Source organism: Ranitomeya imitator, chromosome 2 (genome assembly GCF_032444005.1).
Source record: "Ranitomeya imitator isolate aRanImi1 chromosome 2, aRanImi1.pri, whole genome shotgun sequence".
In the NCBI taxonomy this organism is placed as follows: Eukaryota; Metazoa; Chordata; class Amphibia; order Anura; family Dendrobatidae; genus Ranitomeya; species Ranitomeya imitator.
This window is the reverse complement of record NC_091283.1, coordinates 237,023,094-237,041,995: the sequence shown is the minus strand read 5'-3', so window position 1 is coordinate 237,041,995 and position 18,902 is coordinate 237,023,094. Positions and strand designations below refer to the sequence as shown.

The 18,902-nt window shown below is 49.7% G+C and overlaps 1 protein-coding gene across 2 annotated transcripts in view; it reads right to left on the bottom strand.

Moving 5' to 3' along the window:
* LOC138662820 (oocyte zinc finger protein XlCOF22-like) overlaps positions 1–18,584 on the bottom strand; it is a 42,462-nt gene extending 23,878 nt beyond the window's left edge. Inside the window, exon 1 of one of the 2 annotated variants that reach the window (XM_069748782.1) lies at positions 18,531–18,584. In XM_069748782.1, coding sequence (XP_069604883.1) covers positions 18,531–18,557 — 27 coding nt within the window. In that variant the 5' untranslated portion in view covers positions 18,558–18,584. The remainder of the gene's footprint in view (positions 1–18,530) is intronic. The other variant, XM_069748783.1, reaches the window with a different exon arrangement.
* Between the last annotated feature and the right edge of the window lie 318 nt (positions 18,585–18,902).

Here is an 18,902-nt window from a genome sequence, read left to right as displayed (position 1 = left end):
TCATATGCTTCATATATCCTCTGCCATTTGGTCTGCTGTTACAGCATCATTTCACCAGATCCAGGTTCTCTTCCCCTATCCATGTATGGTTTGGTCCAGTAGACCATTTATCATCAGATTGTCCTGGTTCTTCGACATCTGACGCGGACCTTGTTAATCCAGGCGACGTCTGAGCCGGCATGACTCTCTGTGATCGTGACACTCTCATGGTTATTGAGGTAGGCACCATAGTGTTATGGACCATTACTGGTATATTATGTCCAACAGGGCAGAGCCAGGATTTGAACCCCAGTATCCCACATTGGTGGCTGTGATTTTAATAAACACGGCACATGTATTGCTGGCTTCTATTATATCATTTACTGAATGTTACCGACTTTTTCCGATCTTAAGAAAAATGCTCGTGTTACCGATCATGAATCCGAATGTACCATATTCGTGCAGAATTTATGTTTGGCGATCGTTTTCCGAACATATTCGCTTATCTCTAATTATGGCCACCACAACCTGCTACACAAAATAAAAACCCCACTCAGTATGGAGGCATTTACAGTCCACCACAACCCCAGTATAATGGCCCCTACCAGCCACACATTCAGTATGAGAGTCCCAACAGCTCTTCTTTTAATATGATGCCCCCACAATTCCTGATATTTGAGAAAAAAACCACACACTACTCACCCAACCTGGATCCTGAGGAGCGCTGCTCTGGTCTGTGCGGTGTGAGTACTGAGGCTCCGTACTACAGGTGTGATGTAGTGACGTCATTGTGCCTGCAGTGCACGGAGTCTCAGACTCAGAAGTGAAGGCTGAATGGTGGATCAGGAGCTTTCCACTCCCTGATTCACTAATCTATTCAGTGGTATCACCGTCATGGAAATGTGGCTATCGCTGACATTGTGATGATGGGAAGGAGAGGGTGACCAATACCACACCCCACCGAGCCCTGTCAATTCATAGGCATCATAGCAACCGAGTGGGCTACCTTTATGGATGATACACTCCTGCCTATCCAACTATCGTATGGTAAATATCTCATAGATCCTGGCTTCATTAGTATCTGCACCAAAAATGAGGCTAAGTGAGTATTTTATTAATTGGTGGTCAGAGGTAGTCAGTGAGGTGGATGCAGGGGTGAACCTAGCCTCTCTCCTGCCTGAGGCGAAGTGCAGAACGGCACGCCTCCCCCTCATAGTTATTTTTTTTTTTAAATTGGTAAGAATAAATCTGGTTCATACAGATTTATATCTATCTTGTAAAAATGAGGACAATAGTGGACATTTTAATTTAGAGAAATAGAAAAAAGATGTCCAAATACAAGGATGTCAGCGCCATCACAAACACATACAAGAACCACACAGAAGAATCCAGAACAAGAGTCATTAATGTCAATGGCAGGCTTGGCACAAGCATACAGACCCACAATGGTGGCTGGCAGAACGGTGGCCCTCTAGCAGACACAGTCCTGTATCCTTATAGCACAGGAGGCAGCACTGATTGCCAACCTTTTAAACTCTGGCACATGCCTACAAAATTCTGGGCAGCTCCAATGTGGCCGCTGCCTGGCACTGACTAGTCAGACATGTCCACCATGCAGCACCGTCCATACACCACATGGAACAACCGGGAGTCTGATCATCAACAAGCCGCCACTGCACTAAGCTGGTAAAATGGCACATCTTCCCCAACAGACCACGCCTCCTTCTCCCAAAATGCTTAGCCAATCACAAGCACCACACACGGGGCTGCCCGGAGGTAATAGCAGGGGCCTTCCTATTGGGTTGAGTAAGGGATGTGAGAGTGGGAAGGGGGATGAGCTCAACCGACGCTCAGGAGAAACATGGCTGAATGCCTGTATGTACCGAGGGGCAGCATTGGACCTGGTGGGTAAGTTATGGGCCATCAGTCCTGCAGCAGAGACATATGTGAAAGGGACAATGCACCCTGCACCAGGGCGTAGAAAAAGATCATGGGGCCCCATAGCAGAAGTTCTTATTGCTCCCCTGCTCCTCCCCCCCAAAAAAAAATGTCTGGGTCACATACTGTATGTACACATCTCACAACTTTGCTGCCGTAACAAAGTAATTTTTCTCCTATTGAAGCACGCAGATTCCTCTTTCATTGCCCCCATAAAGTATTATGCCAACAAAGGTGCCCCACAAACACTATGACCCCCACAATGATTCCTCCACACGTACAGTATGATGACCTTACTGTACCCCCTCAAGTATCCCACCACAGTATGATCCCCATACAGCCCTCCATACTGTATAAAGGAACTACGTGCAGTATAATGACCCCCAACACAGCCCTCCATAAAGTATACAGTAAAGGCTTCCTCATAGCTCTTTAAGTATTATCATTCCCCCCACAGAGCCATCCAAATATTATAATTACTTCCATATATTATAATGCACCCTCATAGTCCTCCATATATTACAATGCACCCCCATAGTCCTCCATAGAGTATAATGCACTCTCCATAGTCCTCCATATAGTATACAGTAAAGGCTTCCTCATAGCTCTAAGTATTATCATTCCCCCCACAGAGCCATCCTAATATTATAATTATTTCCATATATTATAATGCACCCTCATAGTCCTCCATATATTATAATGCACCCCCATATAGTATAATGCACTCTCCATAGTCCTCCATATAGTATATTGCCAGCGTGCAAGATTGTATCAAAGGCAAGGATACAACCTTTGATGTATATGAACGTCAAAAGTGGTGAAGTGGTTAAATTACGCTATATACAGCACACATACTGGTCAAGACAGGCTCATTACATACACATCATACAGTCACACACATCATACATGTCCTTAGTACACACATGCTAAATAACAGATGCACAACAGGTACACATCATATACACAGAACATGCATGCAGGACAAGTGTATATACACACACTTCAGTATACTCAAAAGATATCTAAAACACATAAACAGACACATCCCCCTACAAACACACACAACCCACACACACAGAGACACAACTCATACACAGTCAACACAGACACAACCCGCACTGACACACCACAGAGAGACACACAATCCACACAACAAACACACAGGCAAACACACCACAGACATAACACAGAAACAACCCACACCACACAGACTGTGGTGTGTTATATAAATATAACGAAGTCTTGTGCAGCACCCCAGAGATCTGGTCGTTGCAGTAAGGTCGCTCTGCCACTAAGGGGAGTGATGGTACGTCTGACTGCACTAAAGGAGTTCTTTGACCAGGTATCACCAGCACACATTACACTTCCCCCTCCGGCCACTAGGGGGAGTAAAAGGCTTATTTATTGGGCCACTCTTCACATTGGTAAAACTAGGGGTTGGACAGGAAGTTAGGCAGAACGAAGCCTGGGAGAGCTCCAGGGAGGACCTGTCAGAACTGGGAAATCTGGCAGGTACCTAGCGAAAGGACAGATTGTTACGGAACCGCGCCTGCACTACCTTGCGGCGGTATCCCAAGAAAGAGACACGAAGCAAAGGATATTGTGGAACAGTGAGAAACGTGCTCAGCACAAAGGACATCCAGTAGGAGTCGTGCCCCGAGAACGGCAACATCTTACTGAGGCGCATAGCCGGTGGCCGGAGCACCAAAGAAGTAACAGTCTCCACGCATTACTTCAAACAGCGGCAGGACAGTTAATTACAGGTTGACTGTCTACCATACAACACCTAAGAAGGACATAGGAGGCAATCATGGGAGAGGGGCGACACTAGGGTTCCAGAATAACTCCAGGCCTACCTGTCATAAAGGTGCGTCTTAGCCATAACATACCTGGGGGACGGGGAAGAGAAAGATCTAGAAAGAACGAGAACAGAAGTTGTGAGGACTATCCTGAATGCTCAGCAGGGAAGCACTACAACACACAGGCACTAGTGGGTAGATACTGATTTCCACCTACAAAGGGAACTCTGGATGTGCCTTCGGACCGGCCGGTCTCAGACAGCCCTGTTGACAGTGCCCTGGATTGAGGATCCTGAAACCTTCAGTAAAAGGTAAAAAAACTGTACCCTGTGTCCTCGTTATTCCTCGCACTATGCACCATCACCCTTTATTGGACGCCCATTAGCAGGGTCAAGGACCGGGTCCAGCCACCGTGACAACCCCAGAACTGAGACAGAAAGGACCGGTACCGAGGAACCTGTGGCCCTGTGTCTGGGGGCGATCCAACTTGGCGTCACGAACAGGATTGTACTTAAGCCTGAAGAATCAGGTCATGTGTGCCTTGGAACTGTGATTGAACTGTGACTTATTGCAAAGACTGTGTATTGCTATTTGCCGCCAAAAATCCGCCATTGCCGCACCATGTGGAGCGCGAAGGGAGGAGCCATAGCTTCGCGGGTGGAGCCGGCTGGAAAAGCACGTGGAGCGGAAGACGCGGTGAGGCGCCGACCCCGGAAGGAGAACCCCGACCCCGACAGATTAGCAAGGGGAAGAAACGGCCATGTCGGATTCCGGAGGAGCGGAAGCGGCGGCCACAGCTGCAGACTCGGGAGCACTTCCGGGTTCCGCGGTAAGCGCAGCCACAAACCCGGTATCACCGCTAGAGGCCGCGGGGCTTACCGCTCCTACCAACCAGCTGGATACTGCCGCCGCTACAGCAGCCATCATGCCCTTCTCTATGCCGTACCTACCAGGGGCCGCCTGGCTCCCGCGATACTTTGGAGAAGCTCATACGTTAACTGACTTTAAAGAAGGGATCTGTAGCCTGCTCGAGTTTTATCCCTTGACGGAGCCTCAGAAGGTTCATATGATAATCGGCCAACTCCTTGGAGCGGCATTGAGGGAAGTAAAGTCCAGGCCCGCTGCGGACAAGAAAACTGCGCAACAAGTATTTGCCAAGCTTAAAGCTACCTTTGACACCCGCACCGCTACGGAAATTAAATTGACGTTCTATGGGTGCAAGCAGCGGCCGCAGGATAGCTTACGGGACTATGCTCTTAATCTGCAGGAGGCGCTGCGGGCCATCAAGCAAAGTGACCCAAACACCATGCAAAATGAAGATAAGCTCCTGAAAAGCGGTTCATCGAAGGGCTCCTGTGCAGTAACCAAAGGGCCCAGCTACACTTCCTGGCCATGCAGAATCCAGATCTGACTTTTGCGCAATTCAAAGATAAAGCTATCCAGGCGCTACCGGAGCGGCAGCCCAGCCGTGCCACACTTCCCAGGCCGCAAGCTCTCACATACCACCAGGAGGTGGCGCCAGACGCACCTGTCTCCGCCGAGGCCGATGCCCAGATCCTGGAAGACGACTCCCCTGCAGGACTGTGCCTCCAGGTACAAGAACTGACCAGGAGCATTGCTGCCCTAGCCCGGACCGTTCAGTCCCTACAGGAGGCCCCCAAGGAGAAGATCCAGCTGGCTTCGAGACCGGGGGAGTTCTCTGCCGTGTCTCTGCCAGCCCTGTCTCAGCCGTGCCAGCCTACTCGTCTGTGTTCCAGCTGTGCTCTTCTGTCAGTCCTGCCTAATGCCCGCACCAATCTGGCTACTAGGAGCAGTGCCTAGTAAAAAGGCTATAAAGGCACAGATGATTGGCCTCGGGGAGACCAAAACATCCAACACCGCGGAGACACCATCACGTGTTTCTCAACGCAGTGATTCCAGAACACTGCCCCCATCCCTTATGGGAAATATGCAGATGCAAGTAAAGAAGCCATCCACAGACAGCCAGATTCCTACTCCACACTGATGAGGGGCAAAACCCCGAAACAGCTGTCTGTGGATGGATACCATGCTTGGCATAGGTGGCTTTCCTTCATAGGATGCTGCCCTTCCCGTGGTTGTTCCTTCCCGGGGAAAGGCCTGGCTAGTCACTGCTTGCGTCGAGAAACACGTGATGGTGTCTCCGCAGCTTCTTTACTTACACTTCCCAAGCTGTTCACTGTTATTAATAGTGTGATACATGCACCCGGACCCTTGGCTCCGTCCAAGTCGGCGGAGGACAACGGCTCTGCAGAGCAATCAAAAGATTGGTGTCAAGAATTATGCAGCGCCCCAGAGATCTGGTCGTTGCAGTATGGCCCCAAGGCGAGTAGCGGTACGTCCGATGGCACTAAGGAGTTCTCCTGACCAGGTATCACCAGAACACATTACACTTCACACTCCTCACACTGGTAAAACTAGGGGCTGGGGAGGAAGTTAGTCAGAAGCTGACTGGGTTGGAACCAGGCAACATCCCGTGGCAGGGGGTCTTGCGGGAGAAGACACAGAGGGGTCCCTGTCAGGCATGGGAACCTGGCAGGTGCCTACCGACAGAACAGAACGTAACGGAACCGCGCCTGCACACCTTGCGGCGGTATCCTAAGGAAGAGACAAGGGGAAGAATATTGTGGAACAGTGTAAACGAGATCAGCACAAAGGAGAGCCAGTAAGAGTCGTGCCGAGAGAGGAAGGCAACATCTTACTGAGGCGCGTAGTCGGTGGCCGGATCACCGTAGGAGTAACTGACTTCAGGCCTTACTTTAACTCCGCGCCACCGGTATCAACGTTCGCACCCCGATCGCTGCTGATACGACGGTGCTGGAAGGTGACACGGAGCCCGGCTTTCCCCGGGTGGGATGTGGTCGCCACCGGCCGACGTCGTGTCACTCATTACAAAACTAAACCTCGAAGACCTGAAAATTTGTAAATAGTTAACTGTTACCTGCTGCTACTTCCAACCCGTCCAGGGTTAACTCCTAGGGATCCCTTTGTTGACCCGGGATCCCTATTGTTTTCTATTGTTTGTTTTTCTACTGTTCATCATTGTTTTTAAAGACTGCCGAATCATGGACGGTGAATGATTCACAAACTGTCTTTGTAAATAGTTGCACCTTCGTAAAGGTGCCTCCTACTGGTTTTATAAGTCGAGGAAGACTTTGCGAAGACTTTGTGAAGACTTGCTGCAGAAGGACTTGCTTGCCGTGAACTTGCTTGCTGGAAAGAGAATCTGCACCAGAGACTTGGGTCCCTCTTAAAGGGAATGTTTGATGATTGCTTTGATAAAAGGTTGAAACGTTAATAATGTTGAAGGATTTAGATAGTTTAATAATGTTAATAAAGATTGAGGACAGGAAAGTTTGAAGTGAGCCCGTAGGGGTTAGAGAGAGAGTCCTCCTGAGAAACGTAGAAAGATGGTCGGCACAATGGCAGTAGGCTCAGCCAAGGAGCTAGGCGGTCCTGCATTGGTGAAGTGAGAACGGAAAAGAAAGTTGAGTTGTTGTAGTACTTGATAGTAGGCCTTTAGTGGGTTCAGCTTATACGCCCTTAAAGGAAGAGTTAGTTTAATGTTCAAAAATTTTGCACTTAGTAGAATACCCGGCTTGGTACAGATAGTTATTTATAGTCTAAATGTTATTTAAAAATATTTAACTGTTATTTTTGTTTGTAACGTTCAAGTGTCCTTACCTCCCATAAAGGGAAGCACCTTTTCTATTTACTTGTTCTTAGCATTCAAAATTTTGTTTGTCTATCACTGCATTATATTGTTGTTCTTCTTTCCAGTCCAGGAGTACTGGATTTAACCGGGGGGGAAGGAGTGCAGCGCCCCAGAGATCTGGTCGTTGCAGTATGGCCCCAAGGCGAGTAGCGGTACGTCCGATGGCACTAAGGAGTTCTCCTGACTAGGTATCACCAGAACACATTACACTTCACACTCCTCACACTGGTAAAACTAGGGGCTGGGGAGGAAGTTAGTCAGAAGCTGACTGGGTTGGAACCAGACAACATCCCATGGCAGGGGGTGTTGCGGGGAGAAGACACAGGGGGGTCCCTGTCAGGCGTGGGAACCTGGCAGGTGCCTAGCGACAAAACAGAACGTAACGGAACCGCGCCTGCACACCTCGCGGCGGTATCCTAAGGAAGAGACAAGAGGGGAAGAATATTGTGGAACAGTGTAAACGAGATCAGCACAAAGGAGAGCCAGTAAGAGTCGTGCCGAGAGAGGAAGGCAACATCTTACTGAGGCGCGTAGTCGGTGGCCGGATCACCGTAGGAGTAACTGACTTCAGGCCTTACTTCAAATTCCGCTGGACAGTTAATCATAGGTTGGCTGTCTACCTTCTACACCTGCGAAGACATAGGGGGCAACATTGGGAGAGGGGCGTCTCTAGGGTCCCGGAAGACCTCCAAGCCTTCTAGTCAAACGGGTGGCGTCCTAGCCATAACATATCTGGGGGACGTTAGAAACTAGCAACATCTGGAACCAAAGAACGAGAGAGAGAGAAAGCTGTAGAGAACGAACGAAGGAGAACAGCAGTTGTGAGGACTATTCCGAATGCTCAGCAGGGTAGGACTACAACACACAGGCGCTATTGGTAGGCAACGATTTCCATCTGCGAGGGAAACTCTGGATGTGCCCATCGGACCGGCCGGTCTCTGATAGCCTGGTTGAACGTGCTCTGGACTGAGTGTACTGAAGCCTTCAGTATAGAGACTGCAACCCTGTGTCCTCGTTATTGCCTGCACCTCACACCATCTCCATCCACACTACTGGGAAGCCCTGGAGATTAACTTCACCTGTTGGAAGGTATACCATCCGGCTGCTATTCCATCACCCCAGCGGACTCCACAGCAGCGTCGGTCACCCTGACCGAACACCACAGTTGACGTCACGAACCCCTGACAGACTGTACTACCACTTTCATTGGACGCCCCTTAGCAGGGTCACGACCGGGTCCAGCCACCGTGACAACCGCATAACTAAGCAGAAAGGACCGGTACCGAGTGACTAGTGGCGCTGTGTCTGGGGACGCTCCAATTACATGTGGGCACTGATCTACTCCATCTCACCAGATACAGGGGGCCTACAGGGTGGTTCACGAGTATGAGCGGGTATTCAGCAAACACCCCCTTGATTTCGGGCGGGTAAAAGGGATTCAACATCACATCCCCACCGGAGATCACCCACCCGTAAAAGAAAGATACCGTCCTGTACCCCCAGCTCATTATCAGTGTGCCAAGGACATGTTATGAGAGATGAAGGAGGCTGGGGTAGTGAGAGACAGCTGTAGCCCCTGGGCAGCTCCGTTAGTCCTCGTTAGGAAGAAAGATGGCACCATAAGGATGTGTGTGGATTATAGGCAATTAAACCGCATTACACATAAGGACACATACCCCCGGCCTAGGATAGAGGAGTCCTTGGCTGCGTTAAAGTCTGCTAATTACTTTTCTACTTTAGATCTCACCAGTGGGTATTGGCAGGTTCCCGTGGCAGAGGCAGACAAGGAAAAGACAGCCTTCACGACGCCGATGGGTCTCTGCGAGTTCAACTACATGCCCTTCGGATTGTGTAATGCCCCGGGGATGTTCCAGAGGATGACGGAGTGCTGTTTGGGACACAAGAACTTTGAGACCGTGCTGCTGTATCTGGACGATGTCATTGTCTTCTCTAAGACCGATGAAGACTATCTGAAGCACCTGGCCGAGGTATTTGAAGCGCTGTCCAACTTTGGCTTAAAGGTTAAACCGTCCAAATGCCATCTGCTCAAACCTAAAGTACAGTACCTGGGCCATGTGGTGAGTGCCGAAGGAGTGGCCCCAGACCCCCACAAGGTCATGGTGATCAAGGACTGGCCGCAGCCCAGTAACCTTCATGAGGTCCGGCAGTTCCTCGGCTTGGTGGGTTACTACCGGAGGTTTATCAAGGACTTCACCAAGAAGGCCGCGCCGTTGCAAGACCTGTTGGTGGGCCAGCCCAAGAAACCCAAGGGTAAGAATACCCCGTTGGATTGGAACGACAGACTGGAAGGATCGTTCACTTGCTTAAAATCGGCACTGACGGGAGAGGAAGTACTAGCCTACCCGGAATACGACCAACCGTTTGTATTGTATACGGACGCCAGCAACGTGGGGCTGGGAGCGGTGCTGTCCCAGGTCCAGAAGGGCAAGGAACAAGTAATCGCTTATGCCAGCAGAAAGCTTCGCCCCACTGAAAGGAACCAAGACAACTACAGTTCCTTTAAGCTGGAGTTCCTCGCAATCGTTTGGGCCGTGACGGAGAGGTTCAAGCACTATCTGGCCTTAGCGAAATTCACCGTCTTCACGGATAATAATCCACTTACGCACATGGACACAGCGAAACTCGGTGCCTTGGAGCAGCGGTGGATGGCCCGGTTGTCCAATTACGATTTTACCATCAAGTACCGGGCGGGGCACAAAAATGCGAATGCCGATGCATTGTCCCGAATGCCTCACCTACCCGAAATGGAAGAAGACCCAGAAGCATTCGAAGAAGTGGAGCTGCCCGCTTTCCATCGTCCCAAGGCAACTCAGTGTTCCCTGTTATGAACTGGTGATTCAGAACCACAATGGACCTGGTGGTTAAGAGCACACAAAGTGACCTGATAGTTACTAATAACATAGGACGAGCTCTGAGACGTGGGAACTCTGCTGACCGCAATCCCTAATCCTATCACACCACACTAGAGGTAGCCGTGGAGCGCTCCTGACCAGACCTAGGCACCTCGGGCACAGCCTGAGAAACTAGCTAGCCCTGAAGATAAAAAAATAAGCCTACCTTGCCTCAGAGAAATTCCCCAAAGGAAAAGGCAGCCCCCCACATATAATGACTGTGAGTAAGATGAAAATACAAACACAGAGATGAAATAGATTTAAGCAAAGTGAGGCCCGACTTACTGAATAGACCGAGGATAGGAAAGATAGCTTTGCGGTCAACACAAAAACCTACAAACAACCACGCAGAGGGTGCAAAAAGACCCTCCGCACCGACTAACGGTACGGAGGTGCTCCCTCTGCGTCCCAGAGCTTCCAGCAAGCAAGACAAACCAATATAGCAAGCTGGACAGAAAAAATAGCAAACAAAAGTAACATAAGCAGAACTTAGCTTATGCAGGCCACAAGGACGATCCAGGAGAGAGCAAGACCAATACTGGAACATTGCCTGGAGGCCAGGAACAAAGAACTAGGTGGAGTTAAATAGAACAGCACCTAACGACTTAACCTCGTCACCTGAGGAAGGAAACTCAGAAGCCGCAGCCCCACTCACATCCACCAGAGGAAGCTCATGGACAGAACCAGCCGAAGTACCACTCATGACCACAGGAGGGAGCTTGACCACAGAATTCACAACAGTTCCCATCAGGTGGAGAACAGGCACAGAAACAAACAGGGCGCCCCGTTGAATCCCCTGCCCCACCACGGGTGGACAGAGAACCAGGATGGTGACCCTGCGGTCCGTCGGGTGAAGGAGCTCCTGACGCAGGCAGGTTTGCATCCTGGCCCGGATGATCCACCGGAGACATTACAGTTGTGGAAGGAGAGGGGCAAACTGTTTCTTCACGATTTCAAGCTGTGCCGAAGGAACATCGACCCTCGCACTCACGAATTAGTGTGGCAGATTGTGGTCCCCAGACAAGATGTGCCCATGGTCCTGGGAGCATACCACGATGGGGCAGGACACTTCGGATGGAGGAAGCTGGAGAGGCTACTCCGTGGGAGGTTCTACTGGGTCGGCATGAGGAAGGCCATCGAGAAGTGGTGTCGAGAGTGTGGCCCCTGCAGCTTACGCCGGAAGGATCGGGACAGCCAACGGGCTCCCTTGCAGCCTATCATCACCAAACGGCCACTCGAGTTGGTCACGCTGGATCACGTAAAGCTAACACCTAGCCGGTCAGGGTATATCTACGCTCTCACCATTGTGGACCACTATTCCAGATTCCTGGTGGTCGTACCAGTCAAAGATCTGATGGCTAGGACGGCTGCCAAAACCTTCCAGCAGTACTTCTGCCGACCACATGGGTACCCAGAGAAGGTGTTGACTGATCATGGGCCGGCATTTGAGGCGGAGGTGTTCCAGGAGTTCTGCAATTTGTATGGGTGTAAGAAGATCAGAGCCATGCCGTACCATCCACAGACCAACGGGATGTGTGAGAAGATGAACCAAGTGGTGATCGACTTACTGAAAACCTTACCTGTAGAGGAGCGGAACTTGTGGCCTACAAAGTTACCAGACTTGGTAGACATGTACAACCACATCCCGGTGAATTCCACCAACTGCACCCCAGCGTACCTGATGTGAGGAAGGTCTAGCAAGTTACCCGTCGATCTGGACATGGGGGTTCTGACCCCCGAAGATATATCACCAGAAGCTGATTGGGATACCGAGAGGCAGCAGAGGTACTGCAAAGTACAGGAATGTGTGGAAAGGAGTCTCGCTCAGGCCAGACAGAAGCAAGAGAGGGACTACAACCAGCATGCTCCCGCGGCTCCATTGGCACCTGGTGAGCAAGTACTCAAAAGAAAGAGGAGACTACACAAGCTTGATGATCCATGGGAAGCGGAACCGTATACCATTCTCCCCTCCGACTTCGACAATACAAAGGTTTGTCTCATTAGTAAAGACGGAGGAGAGACCTCAGTGGCCATATCCAGAGACCACCTGAAAATATGCCCTGATAAGCTGAAAGATGGGGAAATAGATCCCAGGACTTCTCCGCCCGTGGAAGAAGAGAAGATGATACACACTGTTCTTGGCGATTTTCCCCAGTCCTGGACTCAAATAAATCAGGCCATTGTGGTACCTGTCCTAACGTTCCGTCAACCGAGACCGCCAGAACTAAATGTGGTGCCAGGGCAACTGGACCCGCCAGAGCAGCCAACCCCACCAGAAGATGCGATGCCAACGGTCGAACCAGCGGGTCCTCCCTCTGTCATCGGTGAATCTGCCATGCCCACCACTAATAGTGGTAGCACTGAGGACTCCAGTATGCCAGTGCTGCCCAGACTCACTAGAAGTGTAGCTAGAAGACAGTGCACTACACTAGCGATAGCAAGCGTAGCAAGTTCTGTCAGGCCAGTAGCAGCCCCTGAGCTGCGGAGGTCCACGCGTAGCACCAAGCATTTTTGGTTTAAAATGCTTGTGTAAATATCTGTGTTATAGGTTAAAAATGGACAATGGTGTGATGGACAGTGAATCACTCCAAAACTTTCACAGGGGCCCCTTTGTTTACCCGGGGTCCCTGCTATTCTATGGTTGCACCTACAGACCTGGGAGTCATGGACTGTGCATGACCAATCTTTTGCAACGTTCAAGCGTCCTTACCTTCCATAACGTAAAGAACTATTATATTTATTTGTTAGAGTATATATAAGAATTTTTGTGTGTTTTCTATTAACATGTATTGTTGTTCTTCTTTTCCCAGTCCGGGAGTACTGGATTTAACCGGGGGGGAGTGCCGCGCCCCAGAGATCTGGTCGTTGCAGTAACGTCGCTCTGCCACTAAGGGGAGTGATGGTATGTCTGACTGCACTAAAGGAGTTCTTTGACCAGGTATCAACAGCACACATTACACTTCCCCCTCCGGCCACTAGGGGGAGTAAAAGGCTTATTTATTGGGCCACTCCTCACATTGGTAAAACTAGGGGTTGGACAGGAAGTTAGGCAGAACGAAGCCTGGGAGAGCTCCAGGGAGGACCTGTCAGAACTGGGAAATCTGGCAGGTACCTAGCGAAAGGACAGATTGTTACGGAACCGCGCCTGCACTACCTTGCAGCGGTATCCTAAGAAAGAGACACGAAGCGAAGGATATTGTGGAACAGTGAGAAACGAGCTCAGCACAAAGGAGATCCAGTAGGAGTCGTGCCCCGAGAACGGCAACATCTTACTGAGACGCATAGCCGGTGGCCGGAGCACCGAAGAAGTAACAGTCTCCACGCATTACTTCAAACAGCGGCAGGACAGTTAATTACAGGTTGGCTGTCTACCATACAACACCTAAGAAGGACATAGGAGGCAATCGTGGGAGAGGGGCGACACTAGGGTTCCAGAATAACTCCAGGCCTACCTGTCTTAAAGGTGCGTCCTAGCCATAACATACCTGGGGGACGGAGAAGAGAAAGATCTAGAAAGAACGAGAACAGAAGTTGTGAGGACTATCCTGAATGCTCAGCAGGGAAGCACTACAACACACAGGCGCTAGTGGGTAGACACTGATTTCCACCTGCAAAGGGAACTCTGGATGTGCCTTCGGACCGGCCGGTCTCAGACAGCCCTGTTGACAGTGCCCTGGATTGAGGATCCTGAAACCTTCAGTAAAAGGTAAAGAAACTGAACCCTGTGTCCTCATTATTCCTCGCACTTTGCACCATCACCCTTTATTGGACGGCCCTTAGCAGGATCACGGACCGGGTCCAGCCACCGTGACAACCCCAGAACTGAGACAGAAAGGACCGGTACCGAGGAACCTTTGGCCCTGTGTCTGGGGGCGATCCACTAGCACTCAACTTAAGCGGCAATAGATTTGATTTATTTGTAGCACTTGAAACGTTTCAGTCCATAAGGACTTTCATCAGTCACGTGCCGTTAGAAGCCCGTAGGGCTGGGTTCAGAAAGAGCAGGGATGCACAGAATGTGCCTTAATTAGAGTGCTGTAATGGTGGGGAAATGGCCGCACATCAGGATGTAGCACCCACAAGCTGAAAGCACTGGTGTTCGGGGTGAGGGGCACTGCCTCCAGACACTGTATCCACCGCTAGTCTCACCGTGTCTGGAGGCAGTGTATCTCACCCTGAACACCAGCACTTTCAGCTTGTGGGTGCTACATCCTGATGTGCGGCCATTGCCCCACCATTACAGCACTCTAATTAAGGCACATTCTGTGCATCCCTGCTCTTTCTGAACCCAGCCCTACAGGCTTCTAACGGCACGTGACTGATGAAAGTCCTTATGGACTGAAACGTTTCAAGTGCTACAAATAGATCAAATCTATCGCCGCTTAAGTTGAGTGCTAGACTTCTTTATATTTATATTGAAGGTCTGGAAACCTAGTCTAAGCACCACAGTATAGCTGTGCACACGGTGTTTTCTCTCATGTGGTGTGTTATATGACACAACCCACACACCACACAGAGAAACAAACTACCCACAGACATACACAACTCACACACCACACAACCTACACACAGACACAACCCACACACAAAGACACAACCCAGACACAACCATTGCATAGACAGACAATCCACACACCAGAGACACAATCCACACACAAATACACTACAGACACAACACACAAACAGAAACAACCCACACCACACAGACTGTGGTGTGTTGTATGACACAACCCACACACCACCCAGAGACACAAACTACCCACACACATACACAATCCAAACACAGACATGACCCACACACAGACAGAGACACAACCCACACACAGACACAATCCACAGACACAACCTACACACAAAAAGACACAACCCACACACATGCAGACACAACCCATACCACAGACAACGCACAGAAAGACACAACCTGCCCACAAAGACACATCCCAGACACAGACACACAACCCACACACACGCAGACACACCACAGACAAAACCCACACAGAAAGACACAACCTACACACAAAGACAGAGAGACACAACCCACACAGACACAACACGACATGCAACCCACACAGACAACCCAAACACATACATGCAACTCTTCAGTGCTACAGGGGTGGAGGCTGGTGTATATGTGCAGCTTCCCCCACTCACAGCAGCTGAGCCCCACACCCACTCTCTGTGCAGGGGTTGCCCAACAGGAGATGTGTCACTTTGTGGAGTAGAGCTGCTTCTCCTCGGTATCTTCCAGCACAGGTGGCTCCTCTGATCTTATTTCCTGGCTCTCACTTCTTCCCTTCAAAGAGGTGCCATGCAGGAGGACAAGAGAAATGGCCAATCAGCTCTTCTGTCAGTGATGTGAGAGCATTCATTGGCCAGTGTTCTTCTCCTGCAGGACGCCTGAGTTGCTGAACCCGGAGGCTAAAAGCCACCGCACACCAGTAATCAAAGTTGCCTCATGATAGGTGCACCACTGGGTGGATGGTACCATACTGTGCATGTAAGGGGCAGTACTGTGGGAACATTAAAAAGTGGGGGGATGTCAGTACTGTGAGGACATAATACTGTGTGTGAGGGAGAAGCCAGTCCTATAGAACCATTATCCTGTGTCTGTGGGAAGCCACTATTGTGGGAACAAAATACTGTGTGTGGTGGGATGATGGTACTGTGGGAACATTATACTGTGTGTGGGGGTATGGCGGTACTGTAGGAACATTATACTGTGTGTGGGGGTATGGCGGTACTGTAGGAACATTATACTGTGTGTGGGGGTATGGCGATACTATGAGAAGATTATAATGAGTGTGGGGGTATGGCAGTACTATGAGAAGATTATACTGTGTGTGTGGGGTATGGCGGTACTGAGGGAACATTACACTGTGTGTGGGGGTATGGCGGTACTATGAGAAGATTATACTGAGTGTGGTGGGGTGGAGGTACTGTGAGAACATTATACTGTATGTGGGGGTATGGCGGTACTATGAGAACATTATACTGTGTGTGGGGGTATGGCGGTACTATGAGAAGATTATACTGTGTGTGGTGGGATGGAGGTACTGTGAGAACATTATACTGTGTGTGGGGGTATGGCGGTACTATGAGAAGATTATACTGTGTGCGGTGGGGTGGAGGTATTGTGAGAAGATTATACTGTGTGTGGTGGGATGGAAGTACTGTAGGAACATTATACTGTGTGGGGGTATGGCGGTACTATGAAAACACTATACTGTGTGTGGGGGTATGGCGGTACTATGAGAACATTATACTGTGTGTGGGGGTATGGCGGGACTGTAGGAACATTATACTGTGTGTGGTGGTATGGAGGTAATGTAGGAACATTATACTGTGTGTGGGGGTATGGCGGTACTGTAGGAACATTATACTGTGTGTGGGAGTATAGCGGTACTATGAGAAGATTATACTATGTGTGGGGGGGTATGGTGGTACTATGAGAAGATTATACTGTGTGGGGGGTATGGCGGTACTATGAGAAGGTTATACTGTGTGTAGGGGTATGGCGGTACTATGAGAACATTATACCGTGTGTGGTGGGATGGAGATGCTGTAAATACATTATACTGTGTGTGGTGGGATGGAGGTAACGTAGGAACATTATACTGTGTGGGGGGGTATGGCGGTAGTATGAGAAGATTATAGGGTGTGTGGTGGGATGGAGGTACCGTAGGAACATTATACTGTGTGTGGGGGGTGGGGTATGGTGGTACTATGAGAACATTATACTGTGTGTGGGGGTATGACGGTAGTATGAGAACATTATACTGTGCGTGGGGGTATGGCGGTACTGTGAGAAGATTATACTGTGTGTGGTGGGATGGAGGTAATGTAAAAACATTATACTGTGTGGGGGGGTATGGCGGTACTATGAGAACATTATACTGTGTGGGGGTATGGCGGTACTATAAGGAACATTATAGTGTGTGGGGGGGTATGGCAGTACTATGAGAACATTATACTATGTGTGGGGGTATGGCGGTACTATAAGGAATATTATAGTGTATGTGAAGGTATGGCGGTACTGTAGGAACATTATACTGTGTGGGGGTATGGCGGACCTATGAGTAGATTATACTGTGTGTAGGGGTATGGCGGTACTGTAGGAACATTATACTGTGTGTTGGGGCATGGCGGTACTATGAGAACATTATACTGTGTGTGGCAGTATGGCGGTACTATGAGAACATTATACTGTGTGTGGTGGGATGCAGGTACTGTAGGAACATTATACTGTGTGTGGGGGTATGGCGGTACTGTGAGAACATTATACTGTGTGTGGGGGTATGGCGGTACTGTAGGAACATTATACTGTGTGTGGTGGAATGGAGGTACTATGAGAACATTATACTGTGTGGAGGTATGGCGGTACTATGAGAACATTATACTGTATGGAGGTATGGCGGTACTATGAGAACATTATACTGTATGGAGGTATGGCGGTACTATGAGAACATTATACTGTATGGAGGTATGGCGGTACTATGAGAACATTATACTGTGTAGTGGGATGGCGGTATTATGAGAACATTATACTGTTTGTGGGGGTATGGCGGTAGTGTGAAAATCCCTTTTTTACGAGAGATGCCAGTACTGTGGAAACATTATACTGTGTGAGCGCCATCATATATATTACATAAGGGGTGTAAAAAGGAGAGTCATAAAAAAGACTCCTCAGGGCTGTGCTGCATTTGTACAGACTGCTATCTGCCGTCCAGACGGGACCATGTGACATCAATGGGGAGAGGGAGGGTTTCCGGAGGGAAGAGTCTAGAGGGTGCACCTGGTCAGGAGACCTTGATGACGCAGTTACTGATATTATAAAGGCCGGAGCCCCAAAGGCAGAACAGATTTGGCGCCAACAAAGGAAAGGGGTGCGGGGAAGAATCTGAGGTACCAGCTCATGGTAAAGTGCCCGAGGCAGCTGGGTGTGGGGCAGAACCCTGCTTACAGGGCATAATGGGGGCATTACACTGTGTGGGACCAAGAAAGGGGCCCTGTACTAGGAGAACAATCCGCTCCCTCACTTCCTGTCCTCCATAGTTGGCTCGTATGTATCTATTACAGGAAACAGAACAACAACGTTATGATTCTTATAAAGAGTCTCCGTGCAGAAGGGGTTAATGTCCCCGTGCTCAATAATGGGGAATCTCCACATACCTCCACCTGCAGAGCCGCACTCCACATATATGGCTGCTCTGTGCGCACAGGACCTGTGATGAGGTCACAGGAGGGAGGAGTCAGGGGTCACGTGATCCGCAGTGAAGACGCTACATGGAGACTTCTCCTCAGTCAGTGACATTTCCGCCATTATTCGCCCTCACTACTGGCACAATTACCTCGCGCCGCCTTTTCTACACAATGTTATGTGTGGAATGTAACGTGTGATTTCTCTGGAGACAAATAGACCCCACACATGAGGGGATTATTACCGGTTACCGGACGTCTAGTATATGGTGGCATATGATTGTGCTATCGCCTCCACCAGGAGCTAAAATGCCGAAATCTCACTTATTTACCCCTTCCAGTGTT